Source organism: Aegilops tauschii, chromosome 5, assembly GCF_002575655.3.
Source record: "Aegilops tauschii subsp. strangulata cultivar AL8/78 chromosome 5, Aet v6.0, whole genome shotgun sequence".
In the NCBI taxonomy this organism is placed as follows: Eukaryota; Viridiplantae; Streptophyta; class Magnoliopsida; order Poales; family Poaceae; genus Aegilops; species Aegilops tauschii.
Window position 1 is genome coordinate 362807039 of NC_053039.3, and position 21348 is coordinate 362828386.

A 21348-nucleotide genomic window follows, 5' to 3' on the forward strand; every position below is an offset into this window, starting at 1 on the left:
ATTTGAGAAGCTTATGGATAAACAGAGACGAACATTTCGACTCGTGACTCTTCCCCTGTCGTGTGTGCGACGACTAGGTCACTTGTCTCCTTCAACCTTGTCGGCAAGCCCGTGGATCCGCCTACCCCAGGCTGCCGGTGGTAGTGAGAGGGATCTCGATGCCTCAGCTTCAGGCAATACTTTAGGTTAGTTTATTTTTCCTCGCAGGGCAATAATGCCCAGATGAATGGTGGCCCTGTACACAGTGCCCATCACACCATGGGAATTGGCTTCGCCTGAAGCATCAAACCAATAATCACCCATGAATTATGTGTACGACTAGTACCAGAAATGCCTTTGGTGGTCTTATTGGCGCATTCTATGATGTGGTCTTCGACTACAATGAAGTCATAACAAGGTAGCCGCATGGAAACTTGTGGCCAGATTGAATACTTCGTGATGAAAATGCCCTCATGCAATTCTGATTGATTCAAGGGTTCAATGGCGGCCACTGTGACTCTGGGTTGTTGGTCTGTGGGGCACATGCACAAAGACTTTTTGGCTGGCATTGACAAGGTGAAGCTTGCTCTGGTAGGGAAGCTGTGACATTGGCGCGTCGCGGCTTATTCCGACAGCGGTAGTGGTCTTTCGGTGGTCCAGTGTCCAAGATGTAGTTTTTTATTATATTTGGTGTGCTTCACACTTATGATATTTATTTTTTATATAATAGATCCTGGTCCTTTACAAAAAGTATATTGGCGAAATGAACGACGTTATCATCGTCACAGAACAACAACGATGTTTGCTAATCAGTGGATACATGGCAACAGTATTTTGAAAGAAATAATAAATGAGTAATAGTATTTGGGGAAGATAAGTAAGTTATTCTTGTACAGGATTGTACGTTGCAGCCAATCAAGAAACAAAATGTAATGAGATACACATGTTGCATCCTGGAGCAAGCAACTGTGTGCCTGGCCTGGTGTTCAACAACCTCATAATTACTGGTCCTCTTAATAGCCATTGTCTCTAGTGTTGTTCTGACAGAAGTTAATGTGGTTTTTATCTTTGGATCAGATCGTTGGTTCATTCAAGCAGAGAACAACCGTTTAATCTCTAAGTCTATGCAAGCAGTACTCCCTACTAGCAGTAATTTGCTAAATTCGTGTACAAAAGAGTACCTACTATTTTTTTGAACGTACAGAGAGTACCCCTGGCCTATAGACATTTGAACAGCAAGGCTAGCTAGGTTCACATCCACAAGTACACCTATACTACCAAAAAAGGCTACGTAGTCATCCATCAGCCTTCTACGAGATCCGTTAATCATTAACATTATCATGCATTTTTTAGGGGACATTATCATGCAGTTATTGCTGAAATTTGGACTCTTCAAGATTGAGATGTGCAGATAATAACAAGAGAATTTAACAGTTTTGTTTTTGCAAGAAGACAATTAAACAGATAATCTATTTTATTTTCAAATCATTTAGAACGCAACAAATCCACATAAATTGCTAGTACTACATAATTTTTAGCAAGACTGTAATTTTTATTGTATAGATCACGTACGAACAAAACAGACTTGGTCCGCCTCGAGCACCAAGAAGATCTTCCATTTGGAGCTTGGCGGCAACGTACTTAACTGGCACGGCATAAAATATCTTAACTAGTTAATCTAAGCAATCTAGCTAATCAATTGCATAAGCTTCCAAATCAATCATTCCTATCTACCACCAGGCTCGGATCCTTCTCGGGAGAATGACAAAGGATACTACTTGCTAATCAGGACACTGAGATTTGGGAACAGTGTAATTTAATCATGCTAGAACACAAACATTTTTATTTGTTTAATTACACGCCATGGGTCAAGGTACAAACAGTAACAGCCTGGTAAAATATTTATGGCCGGTACGGTTCCTGTGCCTGCACACGAGGCAGGAGTAGTAGATCATGTGCGGTGCAGTTTACCAAATTGTATTCCTTTTCCCAAACTGAAAGGGTAGGATATTGAACGGCGTAGTAGCTCAATAACTCGGACACATATTATTTAGGAGCTTACTAGATTTCTCAATTTTCGTTAAATTTAGATAAATTATATGAAATTATGCCAATTTGTTCAACAGTGTGGCTCATTGCGTCACATTGGATTTTTTTCGGGCAAAACTTTCAATCTATTCATCAAACATCATGGTAGTACAAAGAACACGAGAAGTAAATAAAAAATTACATTCATGTTTGTAGGCCACCTAGCAACAAATACAAGTATTGGAGCGAGCCGAAAGTGCGCCACCGTCATTGCCCCTCCCTAGCCGGATCCGGTCAAACCATGTTGTAGTAGACAGTTGGGAATTCATCGTGCTAAGACCTCAAAGGACCAGTGCAGCAGATCAGCAACCGCCGCCGATGAAGAGAAGCGTAGATCGAAAAGATCCAACATGTAGACACATGAACACGGACGAACGAAGACTGGATACACACAGATCCACAGAAGACAAAACCGACCAAATCCCACAAGATGCGACGAAGGCACACCTTCACATGCCTTCCGGCGACACGATATGAACTGCTGGGACGGGGGAGGCGGGGAGAACCTTATTCCATCTCCACGGAGTCACCGCCGCCTCGCTTTCCTGGGCAGGACTCAAACCCTAAACAGATTGAAAAAACCCTAATAATGAAGCATGAACCCTCCTGTTGTCAAGGGCTGGGATTCGCTGCGTCTCCATGGCTCTAAGGCCACAGGAGACGAGGCGGAATGGCGGTGGCGCCGGCCCTAAATGCCTAGCAGCCTTTTTTTCTCGGGAAGAAAGAAAACATTGCGTCACATTATGACATCATATTGCATAGACCCTGACAAAAGTGCTCGTGTATGTGAGTATCTATAATTGTACTGTGTAAAAAAAAATAGGCATGAATTACTTATCCAGTGAGTTTCCATGTCTTCGTGACAAATCGATCAATTCTGTTCCCTGCAAAAAGAAAGAATCCTTTTTTGTTAGTTTGGGGAAGACAATAATATAGGGTAATCCGCCATAAAATTCTAACTAAGCGGTAAAGTGTTGCAAGATTTTTGAATGACGCAAAACTCTATCACAAGGTGACAACTAGGGATACGCAATTGAAATCTATTATTATTTTAGGATGCCGATAACTGCCACACGTATGGTGTATCGGGTGGTTGTGCCGCACGCCCTGTGTGACACGGAGACAACCCCGCCCGCACGACGGCGTCCGGGCGCACCCCGCCACAGCCCGCACGTTCGGTGCAGCGCGATCGCCCCGCACGAGCACGTCCGGGCGAGCGAGCACACGGCCCGCTCGACCCCGTCTCGGCCGTCACCCCTCCCCGCCTGCGAGCCCCGCGTGGCAGTAACCACGCGTCCCGCCGCGATTGCCATGGTCCGGTCCCTCTTCAGTTGCCATGTTGCTGAACTGCAGTTGCCATGTTGCTGAACTACAGTTGCCATGTCGGACAACTACAGTTGCCATGGTTGCTGAACTGCAGTTGCCATCTTAGGTCAAGTGCCGAATGCCATTTTTAGGCAACTGCAGCTGTTGCCATGTAAAAGAGAGAGTTGCCATCTGCTTACAAGTACGCTAGGGCAGTTGCCATGTACCCTGCAAGAACACATGGGAACTGATAGCTTTTGGTGTGTGGGAGAGGAGACAGGCATGTGGGCGACGGTGGTATCTTCAGGAGTTGCCACCTACTAACACTAGACAGTTGCCCTGTAGCGCTACAAACAGACGTGGCAATAAATAACACGTTCGGGTAAAAGAGAGTTGCCATCTGCTTACAATCACAAATAGGGCAGTTGCCATGTACCCTTCAAAAACATGGCAAATGACAGTTGGGGTGTGGGAGAGTGGGAGAATGGGCAGTCGTGGGAGTCGGGGAACAGAAGTGGTGCGCGGCGTGTGGGCGCGACAGCAGTTCCATCGCACGCCCCCGACTGGCAACCGTTGACCGCGGAGAGAAAACCGGCGTGCGGGCGAACTCCCTCACACGCCACACGCACGAGTTGTCCTACGTGGCACATAAAAACAGCCTTTCATACCAAGATTCGTGCAAAAGGCGCTGGACGGCGATAGAGGCGTGTGGGCGAGTTAGCTAACGCCCACACGTGTGGGCGTTAGTATTTTTGTTATTTTATTGTTCTTAGATCATAATACAAGTTCACATGATTGACCATACATACAGAGTTGTTCCAGTTGTATAAGGAGCTACATTTTTAAGTATGATTATTATCGCCGCATATCAAATAAATAGATTAGCATCTCAATTCCCCGGGATGGAAAAAAATCTTTAGAAAACAATGAACGCAAATTCATATATAAGTAAATTTTATTGAAGGGTATTGTTAGTGCACTAGATTAAAAGAGGCAAATGATCTGACTAAATAGGTTTTAGCCTCAAATTGTGTTCACATAAGACGCAACTATTTTTCATATGAAATGTTAGAAGTGTACATAGTACTACAGTTGCTTACTAGAACTCTGGAATTGGTATTTTTCACAGAAGAGCATGTGCTCGTCCCTGAGGTGCTGCCAACCTGTTCCAAATACAGGAATAACAAAAGGGCACAAGACCCAAATAGCTACTCAGAAACTCGGCAGCTTGATTACCAGTTCCGTTTGCTATAAACTAACCCTTATAGTATTAGTATTACCTGATGGAGCACTGTGGAATGGCATGCAAGCATTCCCCATGTGACGGCTATGTTGGAGAAGATCTTGTTCTTTTAACAAGACAAGGCGGCCGGAAAATTAGTAACTTGGGAGGGACAAAGCATCACAACTATTGGGCGCACTATCCTTGTCAGATCGGTCATCATCTCTCAAGCGGTATTCTTCATCACATCTCTCATTGTGCCACAGGGCACACTTCATAATATCAACAAGATTGAGAGGGCCTTCCTCTGATCAGGGTCGGACAAGACGACCGGCGCAAAATGTAAGGTCAATTGGGACATGGTCTGCAGGCCTACGATCTATGGAGGCCTGGGCATCCTCAACACCGACAAGTTTGCTCGGGCCTTGCGACTAAGGTGGCCATGGTACGAATGGAAGGAGCCTTCCAAGCTTTGGGTTGGCTTGGGCAACCTGTGCACCGAGGAAGATATGAATTTCTTCTATGCCTCCACCACAATCATCGTTGGCAATGGTGCAAAAACACCGTTCTGGGACTCCCCGTGGTTGCTTGGTCGCAAGCCCAAGGATATTGCCCCTCTTATTTTTCAAGCCTCAAAAAGGAAGAGATCGACGCTTCGTCAGGCCCTTCGAGGGAACGCTTGGATGACCCACATCAAGCATGACACTATTGTCTCCGTCGCACACATCCGGGAACTTTTCTCGCTTTGGGCTCTTGTGCATGACTTCCGTCTTGACGATCACGTTGAGGACGACATTGTTTGGAAACATGCTGATGATGGGCAGTACTCGGCGGCCACAGCATATAAGGCGCAATTCCTTGGCCTGGCGCACTCGCCCATTCACCACATGGTTTGGAGAGCTTGGGCCCCCCCAAGGTTAAATTCTTCGCATGGTTGACCTTGCAAGACCGGAACTGGACCGCCGACCGGTTGGAGCAGCATGGTTGGGATAATTGTGGGCTTTGCCCGCTTTGCAAACGTGAGCAAGAATCGGGCATCCACCTCTTCGTCAAGTGCCGCTTCTCCATTAGGCTTTGGCGATCGGTCATCGACAAGTTTGGTCTTGTGCACATGGAAACCTCCAATTGGCACCTTGAGGATTCCCTCATGCAATGGTGGGATAGAAGGACCGACATACGAAACCCCAATAGATGAGCGATGGCCTCCCTCACCATGCTCGTCTCTTGAACTATTTGGAACGAGAGAAATGCGCGGGTGTTTCGCAACAAGAGTGCGCCGCCGCCTATCCTGCTCCAAAATATCGTACTCGAGGCAAAACTATGGGTTACGGCAGGTGCTAAGAAACTAGGGCGTATTGTTGTACGAGAGTAATTGCCATGCCGTTTTGCAAGGGCGCTTGTAAAAACTCTAAACTCTATTCTCCTCTTATTTAATGGATGAGACAAATCTTTTGCCTCCGTTTCGAAAAAAAAAACAAGACCCCGCTGCATGCCCGGAGTATGGCAACCCAAATAGTATAGTGGAAGAGAAAAAAAAACAATACGTTCGTTTACAATGAATTTCATTCCATAGTTTTTTAAAGCTCATTGTACAGTATTCTCTTCTCTCTCTCTAGCATTTGTTGCTTTGTGCGTGGCTAGCTAGACAAGGATTGCAAGCTACCCCAAACGTATATCCATCCATCTGTGCAAACTCCCTTAAAAACTCCTTAATTTATTGAGACGCCAGCCAGCCAGCCATGCATCTTCCTTCTCCCTCCCCTCTCCTCCTCATCATCTTCCTCCTGTCCTTAGCTGCGACCCTGCAAGGACAATTAAGGCACAAACCCCAGAAGTACTTACCAACTCCAGCTCTCCCCCCTCCCCTCTCACTCCCTCTCTCTTCTCCCCCATATAATCCCAAAGAAAGCTGCTGAAACCTAAAGCCGGTGGAAAGCTGCCTGCCTCCTCCCTCTCGTCTCATCTCTCTCTCCTCCTTTGGTGTTGTCTCTGTAGCAGCTCACAAAAGGCAACTCCAAGACCCTTTCTTCCCTCCTCCCTCCTCCCCCTCCCCCTCCCTCCTTTCCACCTTTAATTCCTTCCGAACGCTCGCTCTTGTTGTAGTAGATCATTAGCCCCCCTTCCTCCCATTACCGCTCCCCCACATCTGGTTGATCTCTTCTCCCTCCCTATATAGGCAGCCCAACGCATTCCGTTTCCATCGTGTAGATAGACTCTCTTGATCAGGCGAGCTAGAGAGGGAAAGGAGGATTCTCTCTCTCTCTCTCCTCTTCCGAGCGAGTTGCTGGCAAGGAAGCCATGTTGGGCTCTTGCGCGCCGATGGCTGGGCCGCCTACCGACGAGGAGACGGCGGAGCCGCCGTTCGGGTCGTCGTTGCAGATCGCCACCGGCTCCCCCGCGACCAAGAGGAAACGCCGGCCAGCCGGGACACCAGGTACGCACCATTGCATCTAATTGCATGATAGTCCGGCAATGGTGGAGCGGAAATACTACTAGGAGCACTGACACTTAGGGATGTTGCATGCGGCGGCAGACCCGGACGCGGAGGTGGTGTCGCTGTCGCCGCGGACGCTGCTGGAGTCGGACCGGTACGTGTGCGAGATCTGCAACCAGGGGTTCCAGCGCGACCAGAACCTGCAGATGCACCGGCGGCGGCACAAGGTGCCGTGGAAGCTGCTGAAGCGGGAGGCCGGCGAGGCGGCGCGGAAGCGGGTGTTCGTGTGCCCGGAGCCGAGCTGCCTGCACCACGACCCCTCCCACGCCCTGGGCGACCTGGTCGGCATCAAGAAGCACTTCCGCCGCAAGCACAGCGGCCACCGCCAGTGGGCCTGCAGCCGCTGCTCCAAGGCCTACGCCGTCCACTCCGACTACAAGGCCCACCTCAAGACCTGCGGCACCCGCGGCCACTCCTGCGACTGCGGCCGCGTCTTCTCCCGGTAAACAACCAACCTCTCTCCCTCTTCTTCCCCACCACCCCTCCAACCCATCCAACGCCATTTTCTTTCTTTACAACAAACAAGCAAGCAAGCTAGAGCAGTTCCCGGCCGGCTCGATCCGATTCAATGCGGGACAGAAAGGCGGATGTATTTCCTTCCCCCCTTTCTTTCTTTCTCGAAAGGATTTCTTTGTTCTCTGCAGCACGGCACACGGCTGGGGCTCACTTCTCCTTCCTTTTCTCTTTCTTTATCGGAGGGTGCGGATCAGGGCACAATTTCCGAGGGGGGGCGCAGAGCAGCCCCTTTCCCTGTGTCTGCGTGCGCACACCTCCGTTGGTATCTTGCTTGCTCGCGCATTTGTTTCTGCGTCCGTCGTCGGACGCGAGCGAGCGCTGCAACAGCGGCAGCAGCTCCCATTTAAACTGCGCACGCTAGCCTAGCCTACCTAGCCCGCCCGGGGCCAAAATCTCATACTCGCACTGCTGCTACCTGACAATTGCTGCCTACTAGTACGATCGATCCATGCCGCCCTGGATCGCAATATAATACTATAATAATACTACTCACAAGTCATGGCACTGGGGGCCGTTTGCGTTCTCTTCCATGTAGATCCAACCTTTGGACCCGCGGCCGGGCAGCAACATAAATTCCTTTCAGCACATGCAATAAAGTCTCTTTTCTCGCTCACTCGTTAGCTCGCTGTTGGTATCTTCAGTCTTACTAGGTCATGCTCCTCTTGACCATACGAGTACGTACTAGTGCTGTTGTGATTGATCGTCGATGTGAATATGTGATTATTGGTCGCCGGCCCTCTCTCTAACTAATCGGTGGGCGCGTCGAAATGTGGTGCAGGGTGGAGAGCTTCATAGAGCACCAGGACACGTGCACCGCCGGTTGCCCGCAGGCGGGGCCGGGCGTGGCAGCGCCGGCGTGTGGAGTGGCGGCCGCCCCGTCGTCGCAGCAGCAGGCGCCGCCGCCGGCGATATCGCTCTCTCGGTCCCGGACAGCGTCCAGCACCAGCCCGTCCAGCGACGTCGTCATCAGCGCCGTGACCTGGCCCGGCGCCGCGGCAATGCGGAGCCCCAACGCCGCCGCGTTCCACCGGTTCGAACAGCAGGTGCCGTCGCCGCGCACGCCGCAGCCCGATGGCCGTGGCGGTGGTGGGCACAACCTTGAGCTGCAGCTCATGCCGCCGTCCAGCAGCAGCACGGGTGGTGCGTCTGCGCCTCTGGGCGTGGCGCCGTCGCGGTACGCAGCGCCACAGTCACCGCCGGCGCCCATCTCGCAGGGAGACGACGCCGCCATGCAGCTGCAGCTTTCAATCGGCTTCTGCAGCGGCGACAGCCGTGGAAGGAGAGACGTGGGCGAGCCCAGCGGTGGCACCGCAGCCAGGACCATGCAGGAGGCACGGGAGGAGCTGCGGCAAGCGATGGCGGAGAAGGCCGCCGCGGACGAGGCACGCGCGCAGGCGAAGCGGCAGGGGGAGCTGGCCGAGCAGGAGCTGGCGAGCGCCAAACGCATGCGGCACCAGGCGCAGGTGGAGCTGAGCCGCGCCCACGCGCTCCGCGAGCACGCCGTGCGGCAGGTCAACGCGACGCTGCTCCAGATCACCTGCTTCAGCTGCCGCCAGAAGTTCCGGGCGGTGAGGCCGTCCGCCGCCATGTCGTCGGAGGTGGCCTGCAGCTACGTGACCGAGGGCGGCGACGTCGAGGTCGACAACGTCGGCGAGACCCTCATCCTCGACGGCATGCGGCGGCGCCAACAACACGCCACAATGGACACAGTGTAGCTAAGCTAAGCCATCTTGGTCTACCTTTGAGTTGCTTTTTGTTTTCACCGGCGAGACGGCCGGCGGGGTTGGCCCACGGTGAGGCGTGGTGTAGTTAGATGCTGCCGGAGTGTTTTGGGTCTTCTGATCGATCGAGCTGCAGAAAAAAGCTAAGCACGGCTGGGCTAGCTAGCAAATTGTGACTTGCATGGAATCTTTCGCTTGTTTGCTTCCCGTTGGATTTTGCTGAAATGTCATTAGTGCAGCTGGGGAGAGTTCATGATGCCACTCGTAAAGGTCAGGAGATGAAGATGCCACCTTTATTGTGACAAGCTGTTGCATGCAACTGGAAATATTTAACCAACTCAGATACAGAAATGCTAGTGGTACACTATTTTTCTCGGACAAACTCGTTCAGTCAAGTAACACTGATCGTTGTTTTCTTTAACTTGGACCATTTTACCGAATTGCAAACGTCGACCCCGCAAAAAAAAAGAAAAAGAATTGCAAACGTCGACACGCTTACACATCCGAACACACGCCTGTAATCGCCCACATATCGACACACAAGCCTACATCTGACGAAGATAAATCCATAAGTATCATGACTTTTCATTATACTAAACGTGTACATGTGGGTGTAAATGTGAGCACTAAATCTAAATGGACCGCAATTCAACTCCTCATCAAGAGAAAGTCACGGTCACCAAACCATTGTGTTTGTTGCTCACAGTTGATGTGGATGAATGCTTCAGATCAGATTTCATTCTATTCGTGCCCTAGTAACATAACAAGCATTAAGCACAGCAAAGTTGTATCGATAATAAATTAAGAACAATAGTCGCACCATTAATCAAACCCCTAACATGATAGCACTATTACAAGATTGGCATCACAAAATTCCAATCCATATCATGTGTGCAACTGATTACTCACACATGAATGGGGGAAGTATGGCGATTGTAAAGGAGAAGGGTTTGGTAATGTAGATGACAACGGCGCCCCAGCTGAGTCCTTTTAGGCGGGCTTGTTGTGCTGATGCCCCCTGCCGAAACCTCTTTTTCCCTGTTGCTTTGTGTGTTCCTATGTGGTTGTGTGATCTGTCGTGTCGTTTCGATGAGACTTATGTGTCATGTTTGATGCTATATATATAAAGGGAGATGAGAGCCTTTTTCAGTATGATGACGGTGCCTCCTTTGAGGGAGTAGTATTATAATGCTGTAAATGACCTACTTGTGCCCCAAACGATTATAGTGAGGTTACCAATCTTGAAAACTTTGCTAGTTGAAACAAGTAATAAATATATAATGTGGTATGACGTATTTTTGAATTTTTGGAATAAGTACTATCTGAAATTAAATGTGCAAGTAAATGAGGTTTGGAGGCCATCTCATGGAGGAAGGTGGACTGGAGTTCATAGGTTCACTAGTAACATCTCTCATGAAAGCGATGAGGCATAATATAAGCATGTGCATGTGAAATTGAGCAATCAAACATAATCCAGTAAAACTTGCTGACTTTAGACCCATTAGTCTCTACAATGTCATATATATACAAGGAGGTTGTTAAGTGCTTGGTGAACCGGTTTAGACCACTATTGGATGAAATTATTTCGCCGTCTCAGAGTATTTTTGTGCCAGGCCGGACGATCATTGACAACGCTCTTTTGTCTCCTAAGTGCATCTACCATATTCAACAAGAAAAGAATCTAGAGAGGAGTTTTTGTGCACATAAACTTGATCTCTCAAAAGCATATGACCAGGTTGACTCGATATACTTGAAGCAAATGATGCAAAAGGTGGGTTTTGCTTGCGGGTGGGTGGACTGGATTATGACGTGGGTTACCTCGGTGAGATATTCAGATAAATTCAATGGAACCCTCTTGGACTCATTTGCGCCGATGCGTGTGCTTTGGCAAGGTGATCACCTCCCCCTGTTTTTGTTCCTGTTGGTTGTTGATGGTCTATTTGCATTGTAGAAGTACGGTGTGGAACAGAGAAGATTCCACGCCTGTAAATATGCAAGTGTGCGTCGGGCATCTCGCACTTGTTGTTTGTGGATGAAACATTCTTGTTCTTCAAGGCAGATAATAACAAAGCTATGGAGGTCCGAAAAGTTTTAGGGACCTATGAGGTTGCAACCGACCAACTTATAAACTTTGCTAAATGTAGCATCATGTTTGGGGAATCATGTATGGTGGCGCATCAGACTAAGGTGCACTCAGTATTGCACATCCAGCGGAACACATATGAGGAAAAGTACCTAGGCCTCCCTTTCTTAGGGATCAAATGTCAAAGGACCAATGCCATAGCCCTCTTGCTAGTTTTACCAAGAGAATTGTGCCATGGAGATGTTGGGGAACGTAGTAATTTCAAAAAAATTCCTACGCACACGCAAGATCATGGTGATGCATAGCAACGAGAGGGGAGAGTGTTGTCCACGTACCCTCGTAGACCGAAAGCGGAAGCGTTAGCACAACGCGGTTGATGTAGTCGTACGTCTTCACGATCCGACCGATCAAGTACCGAACGCACGGCACCTCCGAGTTCAGCACACGTTCAGCCCGATGACGTCCCTCGAACTCCGATCCAGCCGAGTGTTGAGGGAGAGTTTCGTCAGCACGACGGCGTGGTGACGATGATGATGTTCTACCGACGCAGGGCTTCGCCTAAGCACCGCTACGATATTATCGTGGTGGACTATGGTGGAGGGGGGCACCGCACACGGCTAAAAGATCAAGCGATCAATTGTTGTGTCTCTAGGGTGCCCCCCTGCCCCCGTATATAAAGGAGCAAGGGGGAGGTGCGGCCGGCCAGGAGGGGGCGCGCCAGGAGGAGTTCTACTCCCACCGGGAGTAGGACTCCCTCCCTTCCTTGTTGGAATAGGAGAAGGGAGGGGGGGGGGAGAGGTGGAGGAGGAGAAGGAAAAGGGAGGGGGCTCTCCTTGTCCTATTTGGACTAGAGGGAGGGGCGCGCGGCCCTTGCCCTGGCTGCCTCTCCTCATCTCCACTAAGGCCCACTATGGCCCATTAACCCCCGGGGGGTTCCGATAACCCCTCCGGTACTCCGGTAAAATCCCGATTTTACCCGGAACACTTCCGATGTCCAAATATAGGCTTCCAATGTATCAATCTTCATGTCTCGACCATTTGGAGACTCCTCGTCATGTCCATGATCACATCCGGGATTCCGAACAACCTTCGGTACATAAAAACATATAAACTCATAATATAACTGTCATCGAAACGTTAAGCGTGCGGACCCTACGGGTTCGAGAACTATGTAGACATGACCGAGACACGTCTCCGGTCAATAACCAATAGCGGAACCTGGATGCTCATATTCGCTCCCACATATTCTACGAAGATCTTTATCGGTCAGACCGCATAACAACATACGTTGTTCCCTTTGTCATCGGTATGTTACTTGCCCAAGATTCGATCGTCGGTATCTCAATACCTAGTTCAATCTCGTTACCGGCAAGTCTCTTTACTTGTTCCGTAATACATCATCCCACAACTAACTCATTAGTTGCAATGCTTGCAAGGCTTAAGTGATGTGCATTACCGAGTGGGCCCAGAGACACCTCTCCGACAATCGGAGTGCCAAATCCTAATCTCGAAATACGCCAACCCAACAAGTACCTTCGGAGACACCTGTAGAGCACCTTTATAATCACCCAGTTACTTGTGACGTTTGGTAGCACACAAAGTGTTCCTCCGGTAAATGGGAGTTGCATAATCTCATAGTCATAGGAACATCTGTAAGTCATGAAGAAAGCAATAGCAACATACTAAACGATCAAGTGCTAAGCTAACGGAATGGGTCAAGTCAATCACATCATTGTCCTAATGATGCGATCCCGTTAATAAAATGACAACTCATGTCTATGGCTAGGAAACTCAACCATCTTTGATTAATGAGCTAGTCAAGTAGAGGCATACTAGTGACACTATGTTTGTCTATGTATTCACACATGTATCAAGTTTCCGGTTAATACAATTATAGCATGAATAATAAACATTTATCATGAAATAAGGAAATAAATAATAATTTTATTATTGCCTCTAGGGCATATTTCCTTCAGTCTCCCACTTGCACTAGAGTCAATAATCTAGTTCACATCGCCATGTGATTTAACACTAATAGTTCACATCACCATGTGATTAACACCCATAGTTCACATCGTCATGTGACCAACACCCAAAGGGTTTACTAGAGTCAATAATCTAGTTCACATCGCTATGTGATTAACACCCAAAGAGTACTAAGGTGTGATCATGTTTTGCTTGTGAGAGAAGTTTAGTCAACGGGTCTGCCACATTCAGATCCGTATGTATTTTGCAAATTTCTATGTCTATAATGCTCTGCATGGAGCTACTTTAGCTAATTGCTCCCACTTTCAATATGTATCCAGATGAAGACTTAGAGTCATCTGGATCAGTGCCAAAACTTTTATCGACGTAACCCTTTACGACGAACCTTTTGTCACCTCCATAATCGAGAAACATATCCTTATTCCACTAAGGATAATTTTGACCGCTGTCCAGTGATCTACTCCTAGATCACTATTGTACTCCCTTGCCAAAAATAATGTAGGGTATACAATAGATCTGGTACATCGCATGGCATACTTTATAGAACCTATGGCTGAGGCGCCATAGGGAATGACTTTCATTCTCTTTCTATCTTCTGCCGTGGTCGGGCTTTGAGTCTTACTCAATTTCACACCTTGTAACACAGGCAAGAACTCTTTCTTTGACTGTTCCATTTTGAACTACTTCAAAATCTTGTCAAGGTATGTACTCATTGAAAAAACTTATCAAGCGTCTTGATCTATCTCTATAGATCTTGATGCTCAATATGTAAGCAGCTTCACCGAGGTCTTTCTTTGAAAAATCTCCTTTCAAACACTCCTTTATGCTTTGCAGAATAATTCTATATTATTTCCGATCAACAATATGTCATTCACATATACTTATCAGAAATGTTGTAGTGCTCCCACTCACTTTCTTGTAAATACGGGCTTCACCGCAAGTCTGTATAAAACTATATCCTTTGATCAACTTATCAAAGCGTATATTCCAACTCCGAGATGCTTGCACCAGTCCATAGATGGATCGCTAGAGCTTGCATATTTTGTTAGCACCTTTAGGATTGACAAAACCTTCTGGTTGCATCATATACAACTCTTCATTAATAAATCCATTAAGGAATGCAGTTTTGTTTATCCATTTGCCAGATGTCATAAAATGCGGCAATTGCTAACATGATTCGGACAGACTTAAGCATAGATACGAGTGAGAAACTCTCATCGTAGTCAACACCTTGAACTTGTCGAAAACCTTTTGCGACAATTCTAGCTTTGTAGATAGTAACACTACTATCAGCGTCCATCTTCCTCTTGAAGATCCATTTAATCTCAATGGCTCGCCGATCATTGGGCAAGTCAATCAAAGTTCATACTTTGTTCTCATACATGGATCTCATCTCAGATTTCATGGCCTCAAGCCATTTCGTGGAATCTGGGCTCATCATCGCTTCCTCATAGTTCGTAGGTTCGTCATGGTCAAGTAACATGACCTCCAGAACAGGATTACCGTACCACTCTGGTGCGGATCTCACTCTGGTTTACCTACGAGGTTCGGTAGTAACTTGATCTGAAGTTACATGATCATGATCATTAGCTTCCTCACTAATTGGTGTAGTAGTCACAGGAACAGATTTCTATGATGAACTAATTTCCAATAGGGGAGCAGGTACAGTTACCTCATCAAGTTCTACTTTCCTCCCACTCACTTCTTTCGAGAGAAACTTCTTCTCTAGAAAGGATCCATTCTTAGCAATGAATATCTTGCCTTTGGATCTGTGATAGAAGGTGTACCCAACTATCTCCTTTGGGTATCCTATGAAGACACATTTCTCCGATTTGGGTTTGAGCTTATCAGGATGGAACTTTTTCTTATAAGCATAGCAACCCCAAATTTTAAGAAACTACAACTTTGGTTTCTTGCCAAACCACAGTTCATAAGGTGTCATCTCAACGGATTTAGATGGTGCCCTTTTTAACGTGAATGCAGCTGTCTCTAATGCATAACCCCAAAACGATAGTGGTAGATTGGTAAGAAACATCATAGATCACACCATATCTAATAAAGTACGGTTATGACGTCCGGACACACCATTACGCTGTGGTGTTCCAGGTGGCGTGAGTTGCGAAACTATTCCGCATTGTTTCAAATGAAGACCAAACTCGTAACTCAAATATTCTCCTCCACGATCAGATTGTAGAAACTTTATTTTCTTGTTACGATGATTTTCTACTTCACTCTGAAATTATAAGAATTTTTCAAATGTTTCAGACTTATGTTTCATCAAGTAGATATACCCATATCTGCTCAAATCATCTGTGAAGGTCAGAAAATAATGATACCCGCCGCGAGCCTCAACACTCATCGGACCACATATATCAGTATGTATGATTGCCAACATTGCTTGCTTCATTGTACCGGAGAACGACGTTTTAGTCATCTTGCCCAAGAGGCATGGTTCGCAAGCATCAAGTGATTCATAATCAAGTGATTCCAAAATCCCATCAGCATGGAGTTTCTTCATGCGTTTTACACCAATATGACCTAAACGGCAGTGCCACAAATAAGTTGCACTATCATTATTAACTTTGCATCTTTTTGGCTTCAATATTATGAATATGTGCATCACTACGATCGAGATCCAACAAACCATTTTCGTTGGTGTGTATGACCATAGAAGGTTCTATTCATGTAAACAGAACAACAATTGTTCTCTAACTTAAATGAATAACCGTATTGCAATAAACATGATCAAATCATATTCATGCTCAACGCAAACACCAAATAACACTTATTTAGGTTCAACATTAATCCCGAAAGTATAGGGAGTCTGCGATGATGATCATATCAATCTTGGAACCACTTCCAACACACATCGTCACTTCACCCTTAACTAGTCTCTCTTTATTCTGCAACTCCCGTTTCGAGTTACTAATCATAGCAACTGAACTAGTATCAAATACTTAGGGGTTGCTATAAACACTAGTAAAGTACACATCAATAACATGTATATCAAATATACCTTTGTTCACTTTGCCATCCTTCTTATCCGCCAAATACTTGGGGCAGTTCCGCTTCCAGTGACCACTTCCTTTGCAGTAGAAGCACTCAGTCTCAGGCTTAGGTCCAGACTTGGGCTTCTTCAGTTGAGCAGCAACTCGCTTGCCGTTCTTCTTGAAGTTCCCCTTCTTCCCTTTGCCCTTTTCTTGAAACTAGTGCTCTTGTCAATCATCAACACTTGATGTTTTTCTTGATTTCTACCTTCGTCGATTTCAGCATCACGAAGAGCTTGGGAATCATTTCCGTTATCCCTTTCATATTATAGTTCATCACGAAGTTCTAGTAACTTGGTGATAGCGACTAGAGAACTCTGTCAATCACTATCTTATCTGGAAGATTAACTCCCACTTGATTCAAGTGATTGTAGTACTCAGACATTCTGAGCACATGCTCACTAGCTGAGCAATTCTCCTCCATCTTGTAGGCAAAATATTGTCAGAGGTCAAAAACCTCTCGACACGGGCATGAGTATGAAATACCAATTTCAACTCTTGGAACATCTTATATGTTCCGTGGCGTTTCAAAACATTTTTGAAGTCCCGGTTCTAAGCCGTAAAGCATGGTGCACTAAACTATCAAGTAGTCATCATACCGAGCTTTTGTCAAACATTCATAACGTCTGCATCTGCTCCTGCAATAGGTCTGTCACCTAGCAGTGCATCAAGGACATAATTATTCTGTGCAGCAATGAGGATAATCCTTAGATCACGGATCCAATCCGCATCATTGCTACTAACATCTTTCAACTCAGTTTTCTCTAGGAACATATCAATATAAAACAGGGGAGCTAAACATGAGCTATTGATCTACAACATAGATATGCTAATACTACCAGGACTAAGTTCATGATAAATTAAAGTTCAATTAATCATATTACTTAAGAAACTCCCACTTAGATAGACATCTCTCTAATCCTCTACGTGATCACGTGATCCAAATCAACTAAACCATGTCCGATCATCACGTGAGATGGAGTAGTTTCAATGGTGAACATCACTATGTTGATCATATCAACTATATGATTCACGCTCGACCTTTCGGTCTCAGTGTTCCGAGGCCATATCTGTTATATGCTAGGCTCGTCAAGTTTAACCTGAGTATTCCGCGTGTGCAACTGTTTTGCGACCGTTGTATTTGAACGTAGAGCCTATCACACCCGATCATCACGTGCTGTCTTAGCACGAAGAACTTTCGCAACGGTGCATACTCAGGGAGAACACTTATACCTTGATAATTTAGTGAGAGATCATCTTATAATGCTACCGTCAATCAAATCAAGATAAGATGCATAAAAGATAAACATCACATGCAATCAATCTAAGTGATATGATATGGCCATCATCATCTTGTGCTTGTCATCTCCGAAGCACCGTCATGATCACCATCGTCACCGGCGCGACACTTTGATCTCCATCGTAGCATCGTTGTCGTCTCGCCAATCTTATGCTTCTACGACTATCGCTACCGCTTAGTGATAAAGTAAAGCATTACAGGGCGATTGCATTGCATACAATAAAGCGACAACAATATGGCTCCTGCTAGTTGCCGATAACTCGGTTACAAAACATGATCATCTCATACAATAAAATTGAGCATCATGCTTTGACCATATCACATCACAACATGCCCTGCAAAAACAAGTTAGACGTCCTCGACTTTGTTGTTGCAAGTTTTACGTGGCTGCTACGGGCTTAGCAAGAACCGTTCTTACCTACGCATCAAAACCACAACGATAGTTTGTCAAGTTGGTGCTGTTTTAACCTTCGCAAGGACCGGGCGTAGCCACATTCGGTTCAACTAAAGTTGGAGAAACTGACACCCGCCAGCCACCTGTGTGCAAAGCACGTCGGTAGAACCAGTCTCGCGTAAGCGTACGCGTAATGTCGGTCCGGGCCGCTTCATCCAGCAATACCGCCGAACCAAAGTATGACATGCTGGTAAGCAGTATGACTTATATCGCCCACAACTCACTTGTGTTCTACTCGTGCATATGACATCTACGCATAAAACCAGGCTCTGATGCCACTGTTGGGGAACGTAGTAATTTCAAAAAAAATCCTACGCACACGCAAGATCATGGTGATGCATAGCAACGAGAGGGGAGAGTGTTGTCCATGTACCCTCGTAGACCGAAAGCGGAAGCGTTAGCACAACGCGGTTGATGTAGTCGTACGTCTTCACGATCCAACCGATCAAGTACCGAACGCACGGCACCTCCGAGTTCAGCACACGTTCAGCCCGATGATGTCCCTCGAACTCCGATCCAGCCGAGTGTTGAGGGAGAGTTTCGTCAGCACGACGGCGTGGTGACGATGATGATGTTCTACCGACGCAGGGCTTCGCCTAAGCACCGCTACGATATTATCGAGGTGGACTATGGTGGAGGGGGGCACCGCACACGGCTAAAAGATCAAGCGATCAATTGTTGTGTCTCTAGGGTGCCCCCTGCCCCCGTATATAAAGGAGAAAGGGGGGAGGTGCGGCCGGCCAGGAGGGGGCGCGCCAGGAGGAGTCCTACTCCCACCGGGAGTAGGACTCCCTCCCTTCCTTGTTGGAATAGGAGAAGGGGGGGAAGAGGTGGAGGAGGAGAAGGAAAAGGGGGGTGGCGCCGCCCCCCTCTCCTTGTCCTATTCGGACTTAGGGGGAGGGGCGCGCGGCCCTTGCCCTGGCCGCCTCTTCTCATCTCCACTAAGGCCCACTATGGCCCATTAACCCCCGGGGGGTTTTGGTAACCCCTCCGGTACTCCGGTAAAATCCCGATTTTACCAGAAACACTTCCGATATCCAAATATAGGCTTCCAATGTATCAATCTTCATGTCTCGACCATTTCGAGACTCCTCGTCATGTCCGTGATCACATCCGGGACTCCGAACAACCTTCGGTACATAAAAACATATAAACTCATAATATAACTGTCATCGAAACGTTAAGCGTGCGGACCCTACGGGTTCGAGAACTATGTAGACATGACCGAGACACGTCTCCGGTCAATAACCAATAGCGGAACCTGGATGCTCATATTCGCTCCCACATATTCTACGAAGATCTTTATCGGTCAGACCGCATAACAACATATGTTGTTCCCTTTGTCATCGGTATGTTACTTGCCCGAGATTCGATCGTCGGTATCTCAATACCTAGTTCAATCTCGTTACCGGCAAGTCTCTTTACTCGTTCCGTAATACATTATCCCGCAACTAACTCATTAGTTGCAATGCTTGCAAGGCGTAAGTGATGTGCATTACCGAGTGGGCCCAGAGATACCTCTCCGACAATCGGAGTGACAAATCCTAATCTCGAAATACGCCAACCCAACAAGTACCTTCGGAGACACCTGTAGAGCACCTTTATAATCACCCAGTTACGTTGTGATGTTTGGTAGCACACAAAGTGTTCCTCCGGTAAATGGGAGTTGCATAATCTCATAGTCATAGGAACATGTATAAGTCATGAAGAAAGCAATAGCAACATACTAAACGATCAAGTGCTAAGCTAACGGAATGGGTCAAGTTAATCACATCATTCTCCTAATGATGTGGTCCCGTTAATCAAATGACAACTCATGTCTATGGCTAGGAAACTCAACCATCTTTGATTAACGAGCTAGTCAAGTAGAGGTATACTAGTGACACTATGTTTGTCTATGTATTCACACATGTATCAAGTTTTCGGTTAATACAATTCTAGCATGAATAATAAACATTTATCATGAAATAAGGAAATAAATAATAACTTTATTATTGCCTCTAGGGCATATTTCCTTCAGGAGACACCTTGTCCCAAGTGGGCAAGGAGGTAGTGATCAAGGTAGTCGGTAAAACCATTCCGATGTACATGATGGGAGTTTTTATGCTACCTATGTTTGTGTGTGATGACTTCAGTCGGATGGTTCAACACTTTTGGTGGGTCTCCTCTCCAGGCCGTCAGAAAACAAACTGGAAGTCTCGGTGAAAGTGCTAGTTATCGACTAGAGGGGGGTGAATAGGCAATTTTTTTTGTTTGTCTTCTAAACAACAATGTCTTCGAAGCCGCGGAAGCAAAACAATAACTCAACAAGATATAGCAGAAGATAATCTGCACTAGGCATGCTGGCATGTCAACACAATGGAAGTGAGAAGTGTAGACAGACATCAAACTAGGTAGCACATAATAGTAAAAGTAGTTAATGTGAAGACAAATATGTAATCAGAGGGAATGTGTTCACACAATGTCTTCAAACAGAACGCGCAAGAAAAGGCTTCATGAAACTAACAGTAAGTAAAGAAGTGAACTAATAGAACCAGTTGCTCGGAGAAGACATGTGATTTGTGTGACCAGTTCTAGTTGTTGTGACAGTTGTACGTCTGGTTAGGGAGGCTGGGATTGAACTCAAAATACCTAGTTTTCACCTTATTCCCCTCAAGCTAAGTTCATTGTAGACCTCCCCAATCACTCAGGTAAGTCTTACAGGTAGACTTCCAAACCTTCACAGACTTCGTTCACCGGCAGTCCACAATGACTCTTGGATGCTTAGAAGGCGACGCCTAACCGTCTGGAAGATCATAGTCTTCAAGTGTAACAAGTCTTCGGTTCATGAAGAACAGAAACGCTTCCGTGATACTCAATCACTTTGGGCTCTGGGTGTTTGGGTTTGCTCGCAGGAATTCTCTCTCAAAGGCTTCGGAGATGGGTTGCTCGCAGACGACAAAAGTCGTGGAATAACTCGGAGTAGCTACCAACTTATGCTGGAGGGGGTGGGCTATTTATAGCCCGGAGGCAACCCGACATGATATGACCGAAATGACCCTTGGCCAGTGGCCAACCGACACATGTCCAACGATCGGATTTCAAACACATGCAACAGCTTGACTTGGGCTACAAGCAATGCTGACTCAACCAACTCTCGAAGAGGTTTTCTCT

The 21348-nt window shown here is 46.8% G+C and overlaps 1 protein-coding gene across 1 annotated transcript; it reads left to right on the forward strand.

Annotated features, from left to right (window-relative positions):
• Nucleotides 1-6284: 6284 nt before the first annotated feature.
• On the forward strand, nucleotides 6285-9586 carry LOC109757567 (uncharacterized). Its single transcript, XM_020316393.4, has 3 exons — nucleotides 6285-7028; nucleotides 7128-7530; nucleotides 8383-9586. The coding sequence occupies exons 1-3, from the start codon at nucleotides 6893-6895 to the stop codon at nucleotides 9317-9319; spliced, it is 1476 nt and encodes a 491-aa protein (XP_020171982.1). The 5' UTR covers nucleotides 6285-6892; the 3' UTR covers nucleotides 9320-9586.
• Nucleotides 9587-21348: the final 11762 nt, after the last annotated feature.

What these genes read in the sequence shown, in the direction of transcription:
- LOC109757567 (XM_020316393.4), top strand. Translation starts at nt 6,893, where the DNA reads ATGTTGGGCTCTTGCGCGCCGATGGCTGGGCCGCCTACCGACGAGGAG. An exon ending in CCGGCCAGCCGGGACACCAG is followed by an intron (nt 7,029 to 7,127) that starts GTACGCACCATT and finishes ATGCGGCGGCAG; the next exon opens with ACCCGGACGCGGAGGTGGTG. An exon ending in TGCGGCCGCGTCTTCTCCCG is followed by an intron (nt 7,531 to 8,382) that starts GTAAACAACCAA and finishes AATGTGGTGCAG; the next exon opens with GGTGGAGAGCTTCATAGAGC.